The sequence below is a fragment of the Leopardus geoffroyi genome, chromosome A1 (assembly GCF_018350155.1).
Source record: "Leopardus geoffroyi isolate Oge1 chromosome A1, O.geoffroyi_Oge1_pat1.0, whole genome shotgun sequence".
In the NCBI taxonomy this organism is placed as follows: domain Eukaryota; kingdom Metazoa; phylum Chordata; class Mammalia; order Carnivora; family Felidae; genus Leopardus; species Leopardus geoffroyi.
Window position 1 is genome coordinate 87,720,081 of NC_059326.1, and position 20,837 is coordinate 87,740,917.

Here is a 20,837-nt window from a genome sequence, read left to right on the forward strand (position 1 = left end):
TTTTGGAGATGTGTGGGAAGTGTGGGGGCCACTCCGGACCCCAGAACTGCCACATTATTTTAAGACAAAGTCACTTAAGATTCAACAGATGCAAAAGAAAGCTGCCTTGGGGCTTCTCTTGTTTGACTAAAAGCAGCAAGTTCTGGGAACGAGGTTGCTGGAAACCTCTCCATCCCCAAGGAGACGGAAAGACCACTGGCAGCTGTGGAGACAAAGCTTATCTCCTGTTCTCTCCCAAAACCCACTTGCCTTTCCTAAAGGAACCTGTTTTTCCCACAGAGGCTACCTGTCCCCCTCCCAAGGTGCGCATGAAACTCACACCCCTTCTAACCTTTTTTGGCTCCCCAAGGATACACAGTAAGGTAGTTTTTTGTCCTGTCATTCTGTCTGTCCTCCTCCAGGTATTGTCTGGAGCAGGCAAAAGATGAATCCAGTACTGTCTGGGGTTTGCTTAAACAACACAACGTTTAGGGCGCCTGGGTGTTTCAGTCAGTTAAACGTCTGACTTGGGCTCAGGTCATGATTGCACAGCTAGTGGGTTTGAGCCCCGCATTGGGCTCTGGTGCTGACAGCTCAGAGCCTGGAGCCTGCTTCAGATTCTGTGTCTCCCTCTCTTTCTGACCCTCCCCTGCCTGTGCTCTGTCTCCCCGCAGACAAAACAACAGGCCAGATACATCAAACGCGGTAAAAGGCTCATCTGGGCACTTTATGCACGGGATTCGTTGCTCTCCTGTGGGTCTTCCTGACACCTTTTTACTCAAGGTTTGAACATTCCATGATTCTGTTTCCTGAAGGGAAAGACATCCTCCGCCCAGAACGCCCCAGCTGATGGAAAGGGCAGCAGAGGGATCATGGCTCTGGGAGGGGGGATTAGAATCAGCATCAGGCTGTCCACCTGGAGCCTCTTGCACCGCCCAGGCCCAGGCGCACATAAAAAGGGTGAGCGCCCAGCCTGTCCTGGTCCTGTGCGTCTACAGCCACATGCCTGTTTTCCCCGCCCTCCTGCCCTGGCCCAGCCTCAATTTCCTCATCTGTCGGGTCCCCCAGACCCTAGGACTTGGGGGTGCTCAGCCACCAGCGAGCTCTAGGTCCGGGTTGAGGGCAGCTACCCGCCGAAGCAACCTCCGGGCGGGGGCCGGACCCCAAGGGGTCGACCGCTCCCAGTGCCCGTCCGATATGATCCTCCTTTCCTAACCGGGGATCTGGACAACGCCCCCTCCCCTGGACCCGGCTCTGAGCACTAGCGAAGTCACCACCGGAGAGGTGGGGCTGTTGTGAGTGGGCCGCCCGCCCTGCTGCCTCCTCCAGCGACCCCACTTCATCCCCACCCGCACCCAGCGATCCCTTCACCTCCCGCACCTCCCTCCCCCCCTCCACGCCGCGGGGAGCCCAGACTTGCTCTGTCTTCTGCTCTCATCTCTTCCCCATTGTGGATCCACCCCTTGCCCCTTCCCCACCTCCCCCCTGCCTGCAACCCTCTTTTCCCACATCTCTCAGAAAGATTACCCCCCACTGGCCTTTGTCCCTGCAATCCCTATCATCCCTCTTCCCTCCTCCCGGCTGGGTTGCCAAAACCGCCTCCTTCCCACCCTTGAACCACTCTGCGCTGGCCCCCGCCCCATCCCCAGGCTGCTGACAACCCGCCCCACAAAGCCTCCCGCCCCCATCCCCTGCCCCCACCTGATAACTAGCGCCCCCCCCCACGCCGCCCTTGCCCCCGCCCCTGTTGACGCCACAAAGCCCAGCACCCCCGGGGCCCCCACGCCCTCTGTGACCACCGCCCCATGGTCTTCACTGCGCAAACGCAGGCTTTCCAGGGCACTATTTGCGCGCGTGGCTGAGGACGACCGCGGCCTGTGGCCCCCTCCCCGGTTGTGAGTACCGGTCCCTCCAGGGAGGGGGCAGGCGGCACGTCACCCCTTGTGCGCTGAGGCTCTGGTGGGAACTTCGTGCGCTGCCCCTGTAGCAGACACAGCTTCCAGGATGGTTACCGCCTGGGACCAGACGGGTGAACTGGTTTTGCCCCTTTACAGAAAAGCATTCTCCGACGGAGGGTGGCCTGTCCATCCTCACTGACCTGGGGCCCTTGGGCGTGTCACCTCCATCCTGAGCCAGACCCCCAGCCCACCAGCTTGCCCCGCTGGCCCGCGTTTCTGTTGGGTGGGCAGCAGTGCCCCTTAGGGTGGAGAGAGCAGAGGGACACCCTGACCTCACAGTGTCTGCAGAGACAGCTCCAGATAAATTGAACCAGGGTCTGGGACGTGGGAGGCCTGAGGCATCCAGCCGTGCTCACTGCAGATGACTGCAGAGAAAGGAGCTGGGATAGTAAAGTCCAGAAATGATGTTCCAGTCCCCTAACAGGGCTCGAATAACACCCTGTGACCTGCAGAGGGGGCTTTGGACCTCCCTGGCATAGGGTCAGGGGTACAGCCACACCCAGTGTGACCATGTGTGTGCATGTGTGTATGTGTGTGCTCTCATGTGTGCATGCATGTATGCATGTACGTGTGTGCGTGTGACTGTGTGTGCATGTATGTGTGTGCCTGTGAGACTATGTGTGCGAGTGTGTATGCGTGTGCTCTCATGTGTGTGCATGTATATCTGTGCGTGTGCTCTCGTGTGTGTGTGTGCATGTGTGTGCATGTATGTGCTCTCGCATGTACGTACATGTGTGCATGTATGTGTGTGGCCGTATGTGGGTGTGCTGTCGTGTGTGCGTGCATATTTGCATGTATTTGTGCATGTATGTGTGTGCATGAGTGACCGTGTGTGTGCATATACGTGTGTGCATGCATGTGTATTTGTGTGCATGTGTGCACTGTGTGTGCATATGTATGCTCTCGTGTGTGTGCACGTATGTCTTGCGTGTGTGACCATGTGTGTGCGTGTGTGACCGTGTGTATGTGTGTGTTCTCATGTGTGTGCATGTGTGTACTTGTGTGTGTGCTTGTGAGACTGTATGTGTGCATGTGTGTGTATGTCTCTGTGTGTGCATCTGCGCGCATGTACATGTGTGTATTTGTGTGCATGTGTGCATGCATGTGCGCGCATGTGTGCGTACATGTGTATTTGTGCGCGTTTGTGTGTGCATGTGTGCTATGTGTTCTGTGCAAGTGTGCACACGTGTGTACATACATGGTCTCTGCACATGTGTGCTCTCGTGTATGTGTGCATATGTGCGCATGTGCGTGTGTGCTCTCATGTATGTGCATGTGTGTGCATGTGTTTGCATTGCGTGTGTATGTGTATGTCTGCTTGTGTGCGCATGTGCATGTGTGTGTGTGCACGTGTGTATGTTTGTGTGTTCATTTGTGCACGTATGTGTGCAAGCATGCATGTGTATTTGTGTGTGTGTGTGTATACATGTGTGTGTGTGTGTATGTTCTGTGCATGTGTATGTGTGTATATGTGCGCGTGTGTGCATGGGTGCGCTCTCGTGTGTGTGCATATGTGCACGTGTGTGTGTTTGCTCTCGTGTGTGTGCTCTTGTGTGTATGCATGTCTGTGCATGCACTCACGCACACCAGGTGTCTTTTCTGCACTGCACCATGTGGCAGAACACCAGAGCTGATGCGTAGTCAGGACAGTAAAAACAGACTTTGTTCAGGATTACTGTAATAGGGGATGAGAGATCCCAGCAAAGAACTGGCTCAACTCAGTATAGGGTGGACCAGTGGGGATTTATGGCGGTTCAGGGGAAGTGAGGGTTAGTGATGAAAAATCTCTGATAGGGAGATTCTTGCCAAACTGGCCGAACAGGATTCTTGCTGTAGACAGGTCAGTGGGAGGTGAGGAGCCAGATCAGACATTATGTAGGGGGTGGGGGGTTGGGGGACGCTCTAATGCAACCTAGCAAGATTCTCCCTACAGTGGGTGGGGCCGGCCACAGACAAGGGTTTGGTGTGGAGAGGATCAAGGAGCATGTGAGGGACACTCCACTCCCTGCCCAGGAAGCATGGATGCCTTGGAACTTGCCAGAAAGCTGCAGGAGGAGGCCACGTGCTCCATCTGCCTTGACTACTTCACGGACCCGGTGATGACCTCCTGCGGCCACAACTTCTGCCGCGAGTGCATCCGGCTGGCCTGGGAGAAGGTCAAAGGCAGGAAAGGGGGGAGGAAGCGGAAGGGCTCCTTCCCATGCCCCGAGTGCCGGGAGCTGTCCCCCCAGAGGAACTTGCGGCCCAACCGCCTGCTGACCAAAGTGGCTGAGATGGCGCGGCAGCACCCGGGCTTCCAGAGCAGGGACCTGTGCGCAGAGCACCAGGAGTTGCTGAAGCTCTTCTGTGAGGACGACCAGATCCCCATCTGTGTCGTCTGCAAGGAGGCCCGGGAACACAGGACCCACAGGGTGGTCCCGGTCGAGGAGGCCGTGCAAGAGTACAAGGTGGGTCACAGGGACATCCTGGTGCACATGTAGTAGGCAGGACAAGAGCCCCCATAATGCACAGCCCAAACGTCCACAAAGCTGGTGGCCTGGAGTCCACACTATTGGAGGCCCTGCCCCAGGTCGGTGCAGTTAGGGCTCCAGGACCATGGGCTGATAGCCCTCATCCTGGTTCCCTGTCCTCTCTGGGGGGGAGCTCTGTGGGGTCTGTTGTATGATCACACTAATCCCATTCCTGGGGGCATCACCCTCATGACCTGATTGCCCCCCAGGAGCCCCCACCTCCTCACTCCGCGCTGGGGGTTCGTATTCAGCATGTGGGCTTGGAGAAATGTGCCAAGCACAGCAGAAAGCAAATATAGGGAAACTCACGGAAGAGAAGGGTTGTTAGTGCACATGCATCGGGGCACCAGCTCGCCACCTTCCTGTAGGGCCATAAACCTTCCTGGGATGAGACCCCTGGCCCTCCTCTTCCTCTGGCCTTTACTCAGTTAAGGGGAGCCCCGGGAAGGTCTATTTCTGCAGTGCTGATCCTTGATTGGCCCCAGCTCATAATAACCCTCCTGCCCAAGGCACATGTCTCGGGTGCCATGTGTTCTTCCCCAGGACCCCATCACGTCCTTCTCTGGGGTGGGGGCACTGGGCAGATGCCAGGGCATAAGGGCCTCTGACCCCACACTCTGCGGTCCATGTGTCTCACAGCTGAAGCTGCAGGCCGACATGGGGCACCTTCGGGAGGAGATGATGAAGACTGGGAGGCTGCAGGCCAGGGAGAGACAGACCTTGGCTGAGTGGCAGGCAGGTGCCCAGGGACGGGGTGCACACACAGGAGCCCAGTGGGTTCGGACAGGCCACACAAGAGCTGTGTGGATGCGAACACATAACCGGAGCTCAGGATTCCCGCTAGAATCAGGATCCAGAACACACGCCCAGCCCAGGCTGGCCACCTTGGAGATGCAGGGATGCTTGGGTGCCGCTGCTTGGGGCTCAGCAGGTGACCCCCACAGAGGGGCTCCCTCCCCTGCTAGGCTAGCTTCTTCTCTGTGGGTCACCAGGACCCTGGGGGGTTACAGCATCCTGGGAGCTGCCCTCCCATCTGGCTGGCGGGGAAAGGGAGTGGACACGGGTCCAGGGTCCCTCACACCCGCAATCCCCCCTCTCCCACCGCTGGCTCCTGCAGGAGAAGGTGAAGGAGCAGAGGCGGCGCATCCTGGTGGAGTTTGAGAAGATGGGGCTTTTCCTCCTGGAGGAGGAACAGCGCCTGCTCCAGGCCCTGAAGACTGAGGACGAGGAGGTGGGAGCCAGGCTGCGGGAGAGCTCTGCCATCCTGGAGCAGCAGGGCCACTCCCTGGAGATGCTGCTGCTCCAGCTGGAGGACAAGAACCAGCACAGCCCACTGCAGATGTTGCAGGTGAGGGGGCGCCCTGCTCTCTGGGGGGAGGAGAGTCCTCAGTACGCCTGCTCCCTAGGGGTGTGGCGAGTCCTCAGTGCACCTGCTCCCTGGGAAGGAGTCCTCAGTACACCTGCTCCCTGGTGGGGGTGGGGGAGAGTCCTCAGTACACCTGCTCACCTGGGGGTGTGGCGAGTCCTCAGTGCACCTGCTCCCTGGGAGGGAGTCCTCAGTATACCTGCTCCCTGGGGGGGTGGGGGAGAGTCCTCAGTACACCTGCTCACCTGGGGTAGGGGAGACCCCAGGACCCCTGCTCACTTGGGGGGGAGACCTCAGGACCCCTGCTCACCTGGGGAGGAGGGGAGACCTCAGCAACCCTGCTCACCTGGGGGAGTGGAGACTTCAGCACGCCTGCTCCCTGGGGGAGGGGAGTCCCCAGGACACCTGATCCTGGGGGAGGGGAGACCTCAGCACCACTGCTCATATTGGGGGGTGGGGAGACCTCAATACAGCTGCTCACTTGGGGGGGAGGGGAGACCTAGCACCCCTGCTCACCTGGGGGAGGGGAGACCTCAGTACACCTGCTCACCTGGGGGGGAGGGAAGACCTCAGTACACCTGCTCACCTGGGGGGTAGGTGAGACCTCAGCACCCCTGCTCACCTATCTGGATAGGGGAGACTCATGCCCAGGTGGGGGGGACTCATGCCCAGGTGTGGTCAGGTGGTGACTGCAGTAACTAGTACACACAGGGGAAGGCTCTGTCTCAGCTCAGGCTGCCTCACAAAGACCACAGGAGGTGGCTCACACAGTGGACTGTGTCTCCTGGTCCTGGAAGCAGGAAGTCTGGGATCCAGGTGCAGGCAGGGCTGGTTACTCCCCAGGCCTCTCTCCCTGACGTATACCTGGCCATCTTCTCCCTGAGTCCTCGCAGGGTCATCCCTCTCTGCCTGTCTGTGTCCTAAACTCCTTTTCTTGCAAGGACACCAGTGTTAGGGAATTAGGGTCCAACCCTAGTGACCTCACTTTACCGTAAATCGGCTCTTTAAAGACCCAATCACCAATACAGTCCCCCTCTGAGGTCCTGCGGGCTGGGGCTCCAGTGTGTGAATCTGAAGCCCAGTCAGCCCATAACAGGCTCTCGTCCTGCAGATGTGTGTCCCCTCCCTTCCTAGCCCAGGGAGGTGGCCTGGGGGCGGCTGTCATTAGTGAGGTGATGTGGAGCACAGACACACTGGCCCAGATAGACACCCACGACTTCACAGGCAGGAGGGAGTCATGTGATTGCACGCCAGGATGGCAGTCACGAGAGGTCACAGCTGGCCTTCCAAGGACAGACCAGCCCACCGAGGCCCTGAAAGCAGGGGGTTATGTTGGCCAACAAGTGGGTGATTCACCAACTATGTGGAGGGACGGAATCCACGGCGACAGATAAGATTGCACACACTCCTGTGTGCATGTTTCCACAAGAGAAGCAAATGCCACATGCAGGGAATCCATGCATCCATCCCGTTTGCCTGGCTCAGGCCCAGGTTTTTGTCTGTTGTCCTGACCTCTGTGGATTTTGTCCCCAGGAAGGGGCCTGTTCTAGGTGACAGGTTATATGGTAGCTCAGGCTACGTAGCTCAGAGGAACGTTTTGTCTTCTATTAAAAAGCAACCTATCTACAAACTAACATGTGGACCTTTTTGTCACTCACAGTGATGCTGAACTACAAAAGGCACATTGATGGTCACCTGCCCTGTGCTCCCAATTCCACCCATGGGTTCACTGGCACAGCTTCCATGTCCCCAGGCATTATGTGGGGAGAACAGGAGGCCTGGCCGGGCCAGCGCGTAGGATTCCTGTGTGCAGCCAAGACCGGGTTATGTTCTGGAAAGTGGGCACAGGGCTGTGGGAAAACATCTTAGCCTTTCTAGCACTACAGACCAGAAATGCAGGCACAATGCCCCAGATTCCTCACGAGGCTTTGCCAATCTCCCTCCTTCTGTGTCTTGCAGGACATGAAGGAGCTCCTGAGCAGGTACGTGGCCAGCTGCAGGGAAGGCACTGATGGGCGCAGGGAGGGCTCCGCGTGGGGTCAGAGGGGACAATGACCCTGTGTCCACTGGAGGAGGAACAGCTTGAGTGTACAGTACCCAGAGGCCACCCCAACTGTGCTGAGGACAGTCTGCAGGGTCCCTGGGCAGATAGAGGTGCTGAAGAGTTTCCAAGGTAAGCAGGGGCCCAGCCGGGGGGACTGTCCTTTATGGGACATTCACACTCTGTGCCCTTTCTGTTCCTATGGGGACACACGGTGAGGTGCCCAAATGGCCCCCCAGCTCCCAGCTCGTTAGCACCACCAATATGGACAGTTGGGGGAGGGACCCCAGTGGCCCAGGTGTACAGCTGGACTCAGCCCTGGGGCCTGGTTAGGGAGAGCAGGGATGATTCGCTGCCCCCTTCCCTCCATCTGCAGAGGATGTGGTGCCGGACCCCGCCACCGCCTACCCCTACCTCCTCTTGTACGAGAGCCGCCAGAGGCGCTACCTGAGCACGCCACTGGAGGGCGCGCTCCACAGCAAGGACCGGTTCCTGGCCTACCCCTGCGCCGTGGGCCGGGAGACCTTCTCCTCGGGCAGGCACTATTGGGAGGTGGGCATGAACCTCACCGGTGACGCTCTCTGGGCCCTGGGCGTGTGCAGGGACAATGTGAGCCGGAGGGACAGGGTCCCCAAGTGCCCCGAAAATGGGTTCTGGGTGGTGCAGCTGTGCAAAGGGAAGAAGTACACACCCGGCACATCTGCCCCAACCCCTGTCACGCTGGCCGAGCCCCCCAGCCACATGGGGGTCTTCCTGGACTTTGAGGCGGGGGAGGTGTCCTTCTACAACCTGAAGGACGGGTCCCACATGCACACCTACGCCCAGCTGCAATTCTCCGGCCCCCTGAAGCCCTTCTTCTGCCTGGGGGCCCCCAAATCAGGCCAGATGGTCATCTCTACAGTGACGCTGTGGGTGAAGGGATAGGGGCACAGGCCGGGGGAAGGGGGGCGCGGGCGTCCCTGGTTTCTCCAGAAGGTGAGGTGGCTCCACTCAGCGCAGGCCACCTGGCAGACATATCTAAGGTGGTGGAGCGCTTGTGAGCCACTGGCTGGCTGCTCTCAAAGCTGAAGTGTAATCGCGATTAAAGCCTTTAAATATCAAGAGACTGTATTCACACATGCGTCATAAAGGAGGCTTTGAAAACCGCTGGGTTTCACAGTGGGCCGATTCTAAGTGAGGACCTCCCGTGCCCGGCGCAGCGTGGGGTGCTGGTGTTTAGCCCCCACTTCGACACACGCCCACGCAGGGATGCTGCCTGCGCATGGGCTGCTTGTGACTCGCAGAGCAGGGCCCACCTTGTCTTCCAAAACTTCCACGTTTGCACGCACCTTTCGCGGGTGTCATGGGGAAGGGGGGACCATGGGAAGATGACACTTTTCAAACTGCATCGCTGCAACCCTCAGAGCAGTCCAGCCTTGAAGGTGCACCTGCAGGGATCACGGGTCACGGGGGGGGGGGGGGGTGGTGGTGGTGGTGGTGGTGGGAGGAGAGTCCTTTCTGGCCCCCGCCCCCGCAGTTTCAGGCTCATTCACCGCCCTACGCCAGGCCGGGCACCCAGAATCCCAGTCGGTGTATGTCTACCTTAAGTGTCTACCTTAAGGCCAGAGTGCCTACAGGCCGAGCCCCTTCCTGCACTGATCCTGATCGTGCCCGGCGCAGGGGCGCACGGGAGACTGCTTGGGGATCGCCGCCGCGGCCTCAGACTCCCCTTGTCCTCGAAGTCGCTGTGCTGTGCGGGGAACCCAGTGAACGTGTGAGGCGCCCGCCGGCCCGCGTCCTGCAACCGGTCCTTCCCGGGACGCCAGGGAGAGGTGACCCACAGCCTGGAGCGCACGCGCGCGCGCGCGCAGACAGCGGAGGCTACGCCACGAGGTCAGCGGGCATGCAGCCTCCAATTCAGTTGGGCCCGCGGGCCGCGTGGCCGGCCTCAGCCAATCCGGAGCTAAAGCGGGTTGTTCCAAATAAAAAAAAAAAAAAAAAAAAAAAAACCAGCTGCTTCCTGCTTCCGCCGCGGCGCCTCTTCCTCCGCGCGTCCCTGGAGTCCGCGCGTCTCCGAGTGCTACCCGGAGTCTCGGTGACGGAGGCCACACCGCCCGAGCCGGCGGAGAGCGCCGCCCATCTCCGCCCGACCGGCGCCATGGCCGCCCCCGACCTGTCCACCAACCTCCAGGAGGAGGCCACCTGCGCCATCTGCCTTGACTACTTCACCGACCCCGTGATGACCGACTGTGGCCACAACTTCTGCCGCGAGTGCATCCGGCGCTGCTGGGGCCAGCCCGAAGGCCCGTACGCCTGCCCCGAGTGCCGCGAGCTGTCCCCGCAGAGGAACCTGCGGCCCAACCGCCCGCTCGCCAAGATGGCCGAGATGGCGCGGCGCCTGCACCCGCCGTCGCCCGTCCCGCAGGGCGTGTGCGCCGCGCACCGCGAGCCTCTGGCTGCCTTCTGCGGCGACGAGCTGCGCCTGCTGTGCGCCGCCTGCGAGCGCTCGGGGGAGCACTGGACGCACCGCGTGCGCCCGCTGCAGGACGCGGCCGACGACCTTAAGGTGCGCGGCGGGGCCCGGCTGGAGTCGGGGCCCGGGGGTGGGGGCTCGGCCCGGGCGGGATCCCGGGGGTGGTGTGCTCCTGGCTCGGGTACAGGGAGTGCACGCAGCCGGCTTCACACAGCACCCTCTGGTTGTCGGGGTTACCCTGGCCCGGGTTCTAAGGAGCACGGGATGTGAGTGCAGCAAGCCCACACCAGCATCCTCCTGGCTGGGGGTGCACCCTGGCCGGGTTGTAGGGGTGCGCGTGCAACAATGGAGACTGGTACCCTCTTGGGGGGGTGTGTGTGCAGCCAGTCCCAGACCGGTACCATCCTGGCTGGGGTTTAGGGGAAACAGGGTCTGAGTGCAGCAAGCCTACACCAGCACCCTCTGGCCAGCGAGTAGGGGACACAGGGTACCTGTACAGCCGGTTTAGGCTGGCACCTTCCTGGCCAGGGTCTAAGGATGAGGCACAGGGTGTGTGTGAAGCCTGTCCCAGATCTACTGGCTAGGACACCATTCACCAGTGGGACACCGGCCTGAAAATCAGGAATGGAGCCCAGAGAAGGAGAAAGCAGGAAGAGAACCTTAGGTTCTCTGCGTAGACAGAAGTGGGCTCAGCCCTCAGAGGGCCATGGGCGAGGCAAGGCTGTGGGGTGGAGACGAGATTTGAGGAATCACTGGGTTGGGATGGGTGGGGACACAGCCATTGCCCTGGGAGGCAGGTGCCAGGGTCCCCGCAGCCCGTCAGGCTTTCCGAGTGGGATGCTTGGAGCCACTTGTGCCACCTGACATGGCAAGATCCACCCGCTTTGTTCTGGAAACGCATTTCCTCAAAATCCAGGCCAGCCCTCGCCCGACTGCTGAGAGCTCGGGGCAGACACCCATGTGCGGTCCTCACTGGGCCTCAGGAGTGTTTGCTCCTGGAGCCCCAGGTATTGACTACACGGCTGACACCTTGCCAACGTTTGGATTGGTGTGTGTTGTGCTTCATGGCCCAGGGCATCTGCTGGCTTGCTCCAAGGACGTGGCGTAGCCACGTGAACCAGTACTTGGCCAGTTTGTCACTGTTCTAGAACCAACAGGACAAACTTGGATCCTGATCTGCATCTGTGGGCTTGTCCTGACGGAGACCCCTGAAGTCTTGCCTTCCACTTTGAGGCACTACACGCGGATGCCCCACCCCTTTTGTCGGTCCAGCAAATGTGCTCTCCTGTCACTGAGCAGAAAGTGACCATGCCGCTCTCCAGAGGCCCCTCTCGGTTGGCCTGATAACGCCTCTTGGGGCAGCACTTAAACCCCTTCCTATCGTAGGGGAGGGCAAAGCTTTATGTTCAACTTGTTAGGTTCAGTGACTGAGGCTTGCAAATTAAGCTAACAAAGGCAGAGTAACAAGTGAAAAAAAACATAATTTTATTAGTCTTTAAAGAAAAATTTTTTTTAGGGGTGCCTGGGTGGCTCAGTCGGTTAAGCGTCCAACTTCAGCTCAGGTCATGATCTCACAGTTGGTGAGTTCAAGCCCCACGTCGGGCTCTGTGCTGACTGCTCAGAGCCTGGAGCCTGCTTCGGATTCTGTGTCTCCCTCTCTCTCTGACTCTCCCCTGCTCGTGCTCTGTCTCTCTCTGTCTCAAAAATAAAATAAACATTAAAAAAATTTTTTTTTAATTTTTTTTAATGTTTTATTTATTTTTGAGAAAGAGACAGAGGGTGAGCAGGGGAGGGGCAGAGAGAGAGGGAGACACAGATTCCCAAGCAGGCTCCAGGCTCTGAGCTGTCAGCATGGAGCCCAATGCAGGGCTCAAACTTGTGAACCTTGAGATCATGACCTGAGCTGAAGTGTGACGCTTAACCGACTGAGCCACCCAGGGGCCCCATAATTTTATCAGTCTTTTATTTATTTTTTTTTTTTCAACGTTTATTTATTTTTGGGACAGAGAGAGACAGAGCATGAACGGGGGAGGGGCAGAGAGAGAGGGAGACACAGAATCGGAAACAGGCTCCAGGCTCTGAGCCATCAGCCCAGAGCCCGACGCGGGGCTCGAACTCACGGACCGCGAGATCGTGACCTGGCTGAAGTCGGACGCTTAACCGACTGCACCACCCAGGCGCCCCAAGTCTTTTAAATGTTCTATGGCACAAGAGCTTCACAGAGGCAAAATGAAAAACCCTTTTAGATATGGGATTATGTTCTATTTTAACAAAGGGTGATGATAAACTGGGGAGAAGTGGCTAGGCAAAAGAAAGGGAATTAGGGCTTGTAGGGTCAGTAAGTTGTGGGAAAGGAACTAGGGAATATATGGGGGGAACAAGTGATAGGTCAGGGTTATCTGAGTCATAAAGTCCCTTCAGGCACAGTCCTGTCTGACAGACATTGTGATGAGTGCCGTTCCCTTCTGGGTACAGACAGGGAGGGCACCCTTGTGCGAAATTTCTGCTCTGCCTTGAGGCAGAAAGGAGGAGGGCAGAGGGCTCTTCCTACATCTCCAGAGAGTCCTTGTGCCAAAGTGGCTCCCTCTGGGCTGGCACCTTCTGACCTCCTTCCCTGTACTAGCAGGTAGCTACCCTTCGTGCTAGGGGTGCGCAGCACACCATCTTTACCTGCCCCCAAAGGGCTGTTCCTGGCATTTGCACACCCTGGGGTGCTGGGTCCCTCAAAGCGCCACCTCTCCGGGCCTCAGTCCATCTAGAAGTTGGAGGGAGAGCGCAGTCAGGTGGAGAGGTGTGGGGCCTGCGGGGAGCCCAGAGCAGGCCTGGAGAAGGAAAGGGGACTGAGTCAGGGGAGGGCAAGGGGCCTCGGTGCTGGGGGGGAGGGGACTCGTAGGTTAATTTGAGGCTGTCCCATGTGTCCTGCCTGGCCGGGTTGACTGGAGCGGGGATGGGGCCCACCCAGCCAGGGTCACACTGGCCTTACCTTCCCGTAGGGTAAGCTGGAGAAGTCCCTAGAGCATCTGCGGAAGCAAATGGAGGACGCGCTGCTGTTCCAGGCCCAGGCCGAGGAGACCTGTGCCTTGTGGCAGGCAGGTGGTGCGGTGCCCCGAGGTGCCCAAGGTCGGGGGGTGGGGGCGGCAGGCAAGCGGGCGCCTGCCTCGTGCTGTGTATGAGGAAGGCTCCCTGCGTGTAACCCGCCCAGGAGGGTGAGGCTGGGGACTGGACAGGACGTGGGGGCCCCAGGTGGGGGATGGATGAGGTCCCTGGGCCCTCAGCTGCCCTGTTCACCCTGCAGAAGATGGTGGAGAGCCAGCGGCAGAACGTGCTGGCAGAGTTTGAGAGGCTGCGCCGGCTGCTGGCAGAGGAGGAGCAGCGGCTGCTGCAGAGGCTGGAGGAGGAGGAGCTGGAGGTCCTGCCCCCGCTGCGGGAGAGCGCTGCCCGCCTGGGTCAGCAGAGCGCGCAGCTGGCCGAGCTCATCGCAGAGCTGGAGGGGCGCTGCCAGCTGCCTGCGCTGGGGCTGCTGCAGGTGAGGCACGCTGCGCCCCAGGTGTGCGCGTGCTGGCTCTGAGAAGGGATGGGCAGCGCTGTGCCCTGGGGGTGCCTGCGGGGGGGCTCTGGGCAGGGATGGGCTCACGGGGCAGAGGGAGGAAAGCAGAGAAAGCCACAGCCGGATGGGGCAGTCTGCGCGCTCAGCTCACCCAGGTGTCACCCACCTGTGAGAGGTGAGGGCGGGGTGGGGGGGGTCGGGGGGGTAGCTGGGACGGGCGATCCACATGTGGCTGCGGGTCCTGCGGAGTGGGTGCAGATCTGGAACTGCTCCATTGCCTGTCCTGTAGCCCTATTGGACCGTGTGACAGGTGGCATCTGGGGTCTATGGGTCACCAGGCTAGCTCCAGAGGTTCTGGTCCCCTGTACTGCGAAGGGCCGGCAGGAGTCCTGTAGGATTCCTGCGCCAGCCCTGTGGGGCCCTGAGACTCTGCCTGGCTCTTGGCAGAGGGTGGGAGTGAGGACGCTGTGTGTGTAGCCCTGGGCGTCTCCCACGGGTGGTGACCCTCCTGCGTCTCACTGACCAGGCAGAGGCTCCTGGCTGCCCTCCTGGGGTCTGAACTTGGTCCTTCCGCCCTGCTGAGACACCAGGCAGTTTCAAGCCTGGGAAAGAGGAAGAACCCAAGACCAAGTATCTCGCGGGGTTTCAGGCAGAAATAGGCTGTGGTCAGTGAGGCAGAGTCTGAGCCGCCAGCCAAGGAGGTCAGGTGAAGTGAACCAGGGTGGAGAAGGCAGGGACACCCCAAGTTCTGGAAAGAGGAGGGGTCAGTCCCAGACGTGAGATGATAACCCCAGGTCTGTATGAAACGTGATTTGGGACAATGTGAGATGTCCCAGTGGGTTCACTGGAGGCTCCAGTGGCGCGGGCACTGGGTTCACTGGAGGCTGTGGGTGGGTGGGTGGTCTTGACTGGCCTGCTGCACTCCTGAAAGTGGCCACCTGCCCCCCAGTGCCCCCTGCCTGTTCCCCCACCTGCCCTCCACTGCCTCCCCCAACCTGCTCACATCTCCTGGCCTGGATCTTTAGCTGGCTGGCTGGCTAGCTAGAGGGAGGACCCCTGTCCCTTCTCCTATCACCCCCCAGCCCCAGAGCCCCCCTTGCCTGTGCTAGGGGTGGGGTGGGGTCTGCCGTTTGGAGGGGCAGGAGAGCAGACCCCAGCAGTACCCTGTGTACTGGTGTGAGGGAGCGAGGTCAGGTGCACCTGCACCCTCGGACCTCAGTGTTAGGCGGAGGACTGCTGCATGGGTTCTGGCACCTGGGTGGGTGGGGATGTGCACCCTCATGGACAGAGGAAGTGAGGGTTTGGGTGACTTCCAGGAACCCACACCTATGAGTCCCAGCTGTGTGACAGAGTCTGGGGGTCCCAGCTTCCCCCGCCAGGCTCACCCTGTAGCCATCCTCGGTCCGCTCAGAGCCTTTTCCTAAAGGGATATATGTGTCTCCAAGGGGCCATGTGGTCTGCATGGAGGCCAGCCCCTTTCCTGGAGCTCAGGGCCCTCCACATGACCCTCAGGGTAGGTAGGGCCTTGCTCTCGCCTCAGGCCTTGTGACAACCAGAACTGCCCCCGTCATTCCCCAGTGCCCCCTGGGTGGGCTGCCCACCCAGCAAAACTACCAAGGACAGGCTGTTTCTGCTTTGCATGCTACCCACACCAGGTTCCTTGTCTCCTCCCTGTATCTTCACATGGTTGTCCCTTGTCTGTGCCCCAGTCCCCTCTTCTGATAAAGACCCCAGTCATGTGGGATCAGGGTCCACCCTAGTGACCTCCTTTTACTCAAACCACCTCTGTAAAGTCCCCATCTCCAAATCCAGCCCCGTTCTGAGGCCCTGGGGGTTAGGCCTCCAACATTTGGATTCGAGGGACACAGTCAATCCCTCATGCTGAGTACAATGCTTGTGTGTGTCATTATGGGAGAGAGGAATGTCCAAGTGGAGAGGCCTCACCTGGAAGGTGGGTGTGAGTCTGGGACCTGTGGGAGGGCAGGCAGCAGACAGCCAGGTACCCTTGAGCCCTGGAGGCCAGGACTCCGCCCACGTGTCCCGCCACCCAGGGGTGCTGGGGGCTCTGGGTGGGCAAGCAAGTAGCCAGTGCCCTGCATCCTCTAAGCACATGGGGGGTGTGAGGCCAGGTCTGCACGGTGGCTGAGCCCAGGGTCTTTCCAGGGTCCCCATGTCCAAGTTGCACTTGGGACAGCCCACCGCTGGTTCCTGATCACTGGTGTATGAGTGTGTGAGTGAGTGTGAGACGGGGGGGCAGAGCTGGGTCTTGGGGGACACTGGTGGCCGGGGCGTGGGGGGGCCCAGGGTCAGGGGACAGGCGCTGACTGGCGTGTGTCTCTCCCACAGGACATCAGGGACACCTTGCGCAGGTAGGAGCCCCGGCCTCTCCCCGGGGAAGGTGGGCAGGGTGCAGGGCAGGGCTGCCATGGGGGATGACGCATGCTCTGCCCCCTCCAGGGTCCAGGACGTGAAGCTGCAGCCGCCTGAGGTGGTGCCCATGGAGATGAGGACGGTGTGCAGGGTCCCGGGGCTGGTGGAGGCCTTGCGGAAGTTCCGAGGTGGGTACCCTTGTGGCCCAGAGGACGCACTGGTCCTGAGCTCCTGCAGGCATGCAGGGTGGGTCTGTTCCTGTGGCGGACCAGTTCACAGAGACCTGGAAGGTTCAGGCACCAGACAGCAGCTAAGGGAGGGCCGGTCTGGCTGCTGGCCTGGGCGTGTAGGAAGAGCAGAGGTCAGACCACCGCCGGGGTGGACAGGTCCACCCGCACGGACCCCAGCTGTGGGGAGTCCAGGATGCGAGTAGGCTGGACACTCCTCCCTTGCCCCAGGAACTGGAGGAGTGGCTGCAGGAAACCCTTGGGGTTTCACAGGTCCTCTGAAGGAGGGTGCATCGCGAGGGAGCCTGGACCTCCTTCTGGAACATTCCGAATTGCAATGGCAGGTGGTTAGGTGATAGCTTTCAGGGAGAGAGGCAACATGGGGCGTGGCCAGTGCACAGCCAGCCCCCACAGAAGTCCATAGGGGCGCACAGGCAGGGCTGCCCACTTGCTCCCCCAGTGACCTCCACTCCATCTGCAGGGGATGTGACCCTGGATCCTGACACCGCCAACCCCGAGCTGGTCCTGTCAGAGGACAGGAGGAGCGTGCGGCGGGGGGACCTGCGGCAGGCGCTGCCCGACAGTCCTGAGCGCTTCGACCCCGGGCCTTGCGTGCTGGGCCGGGAGGCCCTCACGTCAGGTCGTCATTACTGGGAGGTGGAGGTGGGGGAGCGGGCCAGCTGGGCGCTGGGCGTCTGTAGGGAGACAGCCAACCGCAAGGAGAAGGGCGAGCTGTTTGCCGGCAATGGCTTCTGGATCCTGGTGTTCCTGGGCAGCTACTACAACTCATCTGAGCGCGCCTTCGCCCCACTGCGCAACCCGCCGCGGCGCGTGGGCATCTTTCTGGACTACGAGGCCGGGCACCTGTCCTTCTACAGCGCCACTGATGGCTCCCTCTTGTATGCCTTCCCTGAGACCCCCTTCTCGGGGACCCTGCGAGCCCTTTTCTCACCTCTGTCCAGCAGCCCCACGCCCATGACCATCTGCAGGCTGAAAGGTGGGCCCGGGGACGCGCTGGCTCCCCAGTGACGGGGGAGCCTCGTGGCTCCTCACCCTGGCTCCGGGATCGGGGACTTCTGGCTACACAGGACCCTGGGTGGGTAGTGCTGTCCTCTGAGCCAGGGAGATGCACACGGTGCCGTGCACAGATGTGCGCACAGCGGAACTGAAGTGCGCTCGCTCCTGCAAGCGTGCGCTGGCATGTGCGGGGCCAGCTGCGTTCTTTCCTGAGGGCCACAGGGCACTGAGACATCCCCAGTCATCAGCTCTGGTTTCAGAGCCCTACAGAGGTCTGGGGAGAGGCACCACGGCCTGTGGGACATTCTCCGGCTGAAGCCTGAGCCCCCGACGGCCCTGGAGCTGCTGGCAGGAGGCCACTCCAAGCCTGCCACCCTGTGTCCAGGTCCCATCCACTACAAGGCAGGGCAGAATGGGCTTCAGAACAGCCAGGTACCGGGTGGTATGCGGAGGTGGCCAGAGGAAGCTGGGAGCGCAGGTTAGGGGGCCGAGTGACCACGCCCCTCCCCCAAATGCAGACCACTTGGGTCTTCCGGAAAATGCCCTTCCCTGGCTCCCGGTCAGGTGCAGCAGAGGTTAGGGCCCCCGAGGTGAGCAGGCACAGGAGCCCACGGTCTCCCCTGGGCTGAGAACCACCAGCTAGACAGTCACCCTCTCGCTGATCCCAGAACTCTGTGTACCCGGTCCATAGGCATCCCTGCCCTGCCTGGGGAAGGCTAGGCTCAGAGAGCCCCCCCCTTTCCTGCTAACAGTCTGGGATTTGTCTTTGCTTTGTTCAGACTCTTGGTCACCCTGCTTAAAGGTGTGCTGCAAATTCTTTGTACCCTAGATTTTATTTATTGTAAGGACCGATGTCACAGCAAATAAATTAACTGTTGTCTGTAATCTGCTGTCTGCAGTTGTGGAGGTGAGGAAATGCGCCAGTGAGGGGGATGGCCCCGGGAGGATGACACATAGGCAGGACCCCCAAGGGCAAAGTCAGGGGCACAACTCACCCCCATGGGCACAGCAGACTCCCAGCCGCGTTCTTCTGTGCGTTCATCTCATGCACCTGCCTCAGGAACATTTTTCTTGTTTTGTTTTGTTTTTCCAGATACCCAGAAAGTGCACAGTAGCTAAGTGCTCCATTTATTTGGTTATGCATTCTCCCATTTTTTGACTTCTTGCTATTGTTACTTTTCTTTTTATGTTTATTTTGAGAGAGAGTGTGCGTGCACAAGTGGGGGAAGGGCAGAGCGAGAGAATCCCAAGGAGGCCCACGCTGTGAGCACAGAGCCTTATATGGGCTCAATCCCACAAACCACGAGATCATGACCTGAGCCACCATCAAGAGTCGTGTGCTTAGCGGCCTAAGCCCCCCCAGGTGCTCCTTGGCTATTGTTATAAATTTATACCACTTTGAACATCCTGGACAGCTCCCTCACGTTACATACCAATGGGTGAGTATTTTCTCAGTATAGCGGGGGTCTGGCAGTGTTTCCTACCTCTTCCCAAGTGACTTCCTGCTGCGTCACTCCTGCTTGAGGATCAGGGAATACTGGGTGCTCCCACCTGCAGCAAGATTGGCCCTACGGTTTGGGACTTGGCACAGTGGCCATCGGGAATGCAGCCGGCAGCAGGACAGCCTCAAGGGCAGGAGAGTGGACAAGCACCAAGCCACACCCAGGACACCAGGACAGATGCTCTGGCCACGGCTTTAGGAGGGCACTGGGTGCTGGTGTAAGGGTGGAGACCTCATTTTTCCTCTGCCCCTCTGACGGCTTCACTGTGTTTTCGATACAGAGACTGATAGGAGATACCTATGGAAAATGAGTAACTCAGACCAGCAGCTTAGAAAGGTAGTTTAGGGGCGGCTGGTGGCTCAGTCGATTAAGCGTCCCAATTCACCTCAGGTCATGATCTCTCGATCCATGAGTCCGAGCCCCGCATCGGGTTCTGTGCTGACAGCTCAGAGCCTGGACCCTGCTTCAGATTCTGTGTCTCCCTCTCTCTCTGTCCCTCCCCTGCTCACACTCTTGAGTCTCTCTACCTCTAAAAAATAATAAACATTTAAAAAAAAAAGTTTGAAAGTATGACTTCGTGCAGACGTCACAGGACACAGGAAGTGGCATCAAGCTTCAAGGTGCCACGGGAAGGTAAACCGAAAAGGCTAGTTAGTGGGATCATGTGGATCGCCCTCCCGCCTTGCCACATTCAGGCTGACTGTCTAGAGCTCTCTCCTGTGACTGGTAGTCCTTCCTGGCATGGAGGACAGATGGACACCTACATTTGAGTCCCGCTTTTAGGGACATAAAGGAAGGGTACAGAGCTCTTCTCATCTGCCTCCATCTCAAAATAATCCTAATGCCAAAGTGGGATATTTTCAGGTGGCGTATTCTGGTACCCTTCACCAGGCGAAATGAGAGCAAGCTTCAGTGATGCCCATTCACAAGCACACACCCTAAATTCACACACTCACTTTTCCACCTGGTCTCCCTGCTTGACTCCAGCGGCCTGAGGGCGCCATCCACTGTTCTAGATGGTGGACAGACCACAGCAACATGCCAGCTCCTGCCTGTGGGGCTGATGCCCTTGTGCGGGGGGGGGGGGGGGGGGGGGGGGGGGGGGGGGGGCGGGTGATGACCAGTGCATGATGTCCTACACTGGCAGCAGCGGGTGTGAGCCCCTCCTCTGGTTTTCTCAGCCCCCTCATCCCCTCAGAGTGATGAGTGCTCTGGAGGCGGATAACTCAAGGCTGGAAGCAGAGAACCAGGATGCGCACCCCGTGTGCTCAGCCAATCCAGAGGCTTCCACAATAACCCAGCACAGAGCCTACCACTTCCTAAAGTTCCCAGACGCCTTGCTCCCTGGTGGCTCAGCCGTCCAACGGGGAGACAGCAGAGAAAGCAGGTAAAGAAGAGAAACAGGCATTGTGGGTTGTAATTCGTGGAATGAAGAAAATATTCAGGAAGGGAGCGCCTGGTCTAATCTCAGGGCATGGCTCCGTGGAGGTAAAAAGAACATTAAGAACTAAAACCATCCCTGCTGGTGCTGGCTGCTGGTCATTCCCTGCAAGCCCTTCCCCTCCTGCACCTCTTCTGGTCAGGAAAGCCTCCACAAGACTGTCTTAACAGACAAGCGTCTTGTTCCCTGCACCTGCGGGACACATTCCTGCATCTAGTGCAGCGGCCAGTAGTGAGGTCAGCACCATCCTCCCTCACACCCGCACAATCTCCTGGAGCGCTGCCTGCATTCCAAAAGCTTTGCTGAGGACTCATTGTACCCCAACTTCACCTGCTGCAAACGTACAACTAACTGGGTGATTTCCGTAAACTTGGGCAGAGTTGCGCAACCATCCGTGCGCACCGCGTCCCACCTCCCCCGCGCGCTG

The 20,837-nt window shown here is 59.4% G+C and overlaps 2 protein-coding genes and 1 long non-coding RNA gene across 4 annotated transcripts; 2 read left to right on the plus strand and 1 right to left on the minus strand.

Moving 5' to 3' along the window:
• The first annotated feature begins 1,742 nt into the window (after nt 1–1,742).
• TRIM17 (tripartite motif containing 17) lies at nt 1,743–8,955 on the plus strand. 2 transcript variants are annotated; one of them, XM_045483557.1, is made up of 7 exons: nt 1,743–1,874; nt 3,951–4,384; nt 5,087–5,182; nt 5,565–5,795; nt 7,773–7,795; nt 7,886–7,986; nt 8,231–8,955. In XM_045483557.1, exons 2-7 carry the CDS (start codon nt 3,956–3,958, stop codon nt 8,776–8,778), a joined length of 1,428 nt encoding a protein of 475 aa, XP_045339513.1. In that variant the 5' UTR covers nt 1,743–1,874; nt 3,951–3,955; the 3' UTR covers nt 8,779–8,955. The 2 variants fall into 2 exon arrangements, with proteins under 2 accessions (XP_045339513.1, XP_045339519.1); XM_045483563.1 differs by lacking the exon at nt 5,087–5,182.
• Nucleotides 8,941–9,741, minus strand: LOC123600995. The gene is made up of 2 exons (XR_006713920.1): nt 9,449–9,741; nt 8,941–9,281 (listed from the first exon to the last, which is right to left on the minus strand). It is a non-coding gene; the product is annotated as an uncharacterized LOC123600995 (long non-coding RNA).
• A 116-nt stretch (nt 9,742–9,857) lies between these two features.
• On the plus strand, nt 9,858–18,352 carry TRIM11 (tripartite motif containing 11). The gene is made up of 6 exons (XM_045483544.1): nt 9,858–10,399; nt 13,300–13,395; nt 13,602–13,832; nt 16,200–16,222; nt 16,311–16,411; nt 16,932–18,352. The coding sequence occupies exons 1-6, from the start codon at nt 9,992–9,994 to the stop codon at nt 17,477–17,479; spliced, it is 1,407 nt and encodes a 468-aa protein (XP_045339500.1). The 5' UTR covers nt 9,858–9,991; the 3' UTR covers nt 17,480–18,352.
• Nucleotides 18,353–20,837: the final 2,485 nt, after the last annotated feature.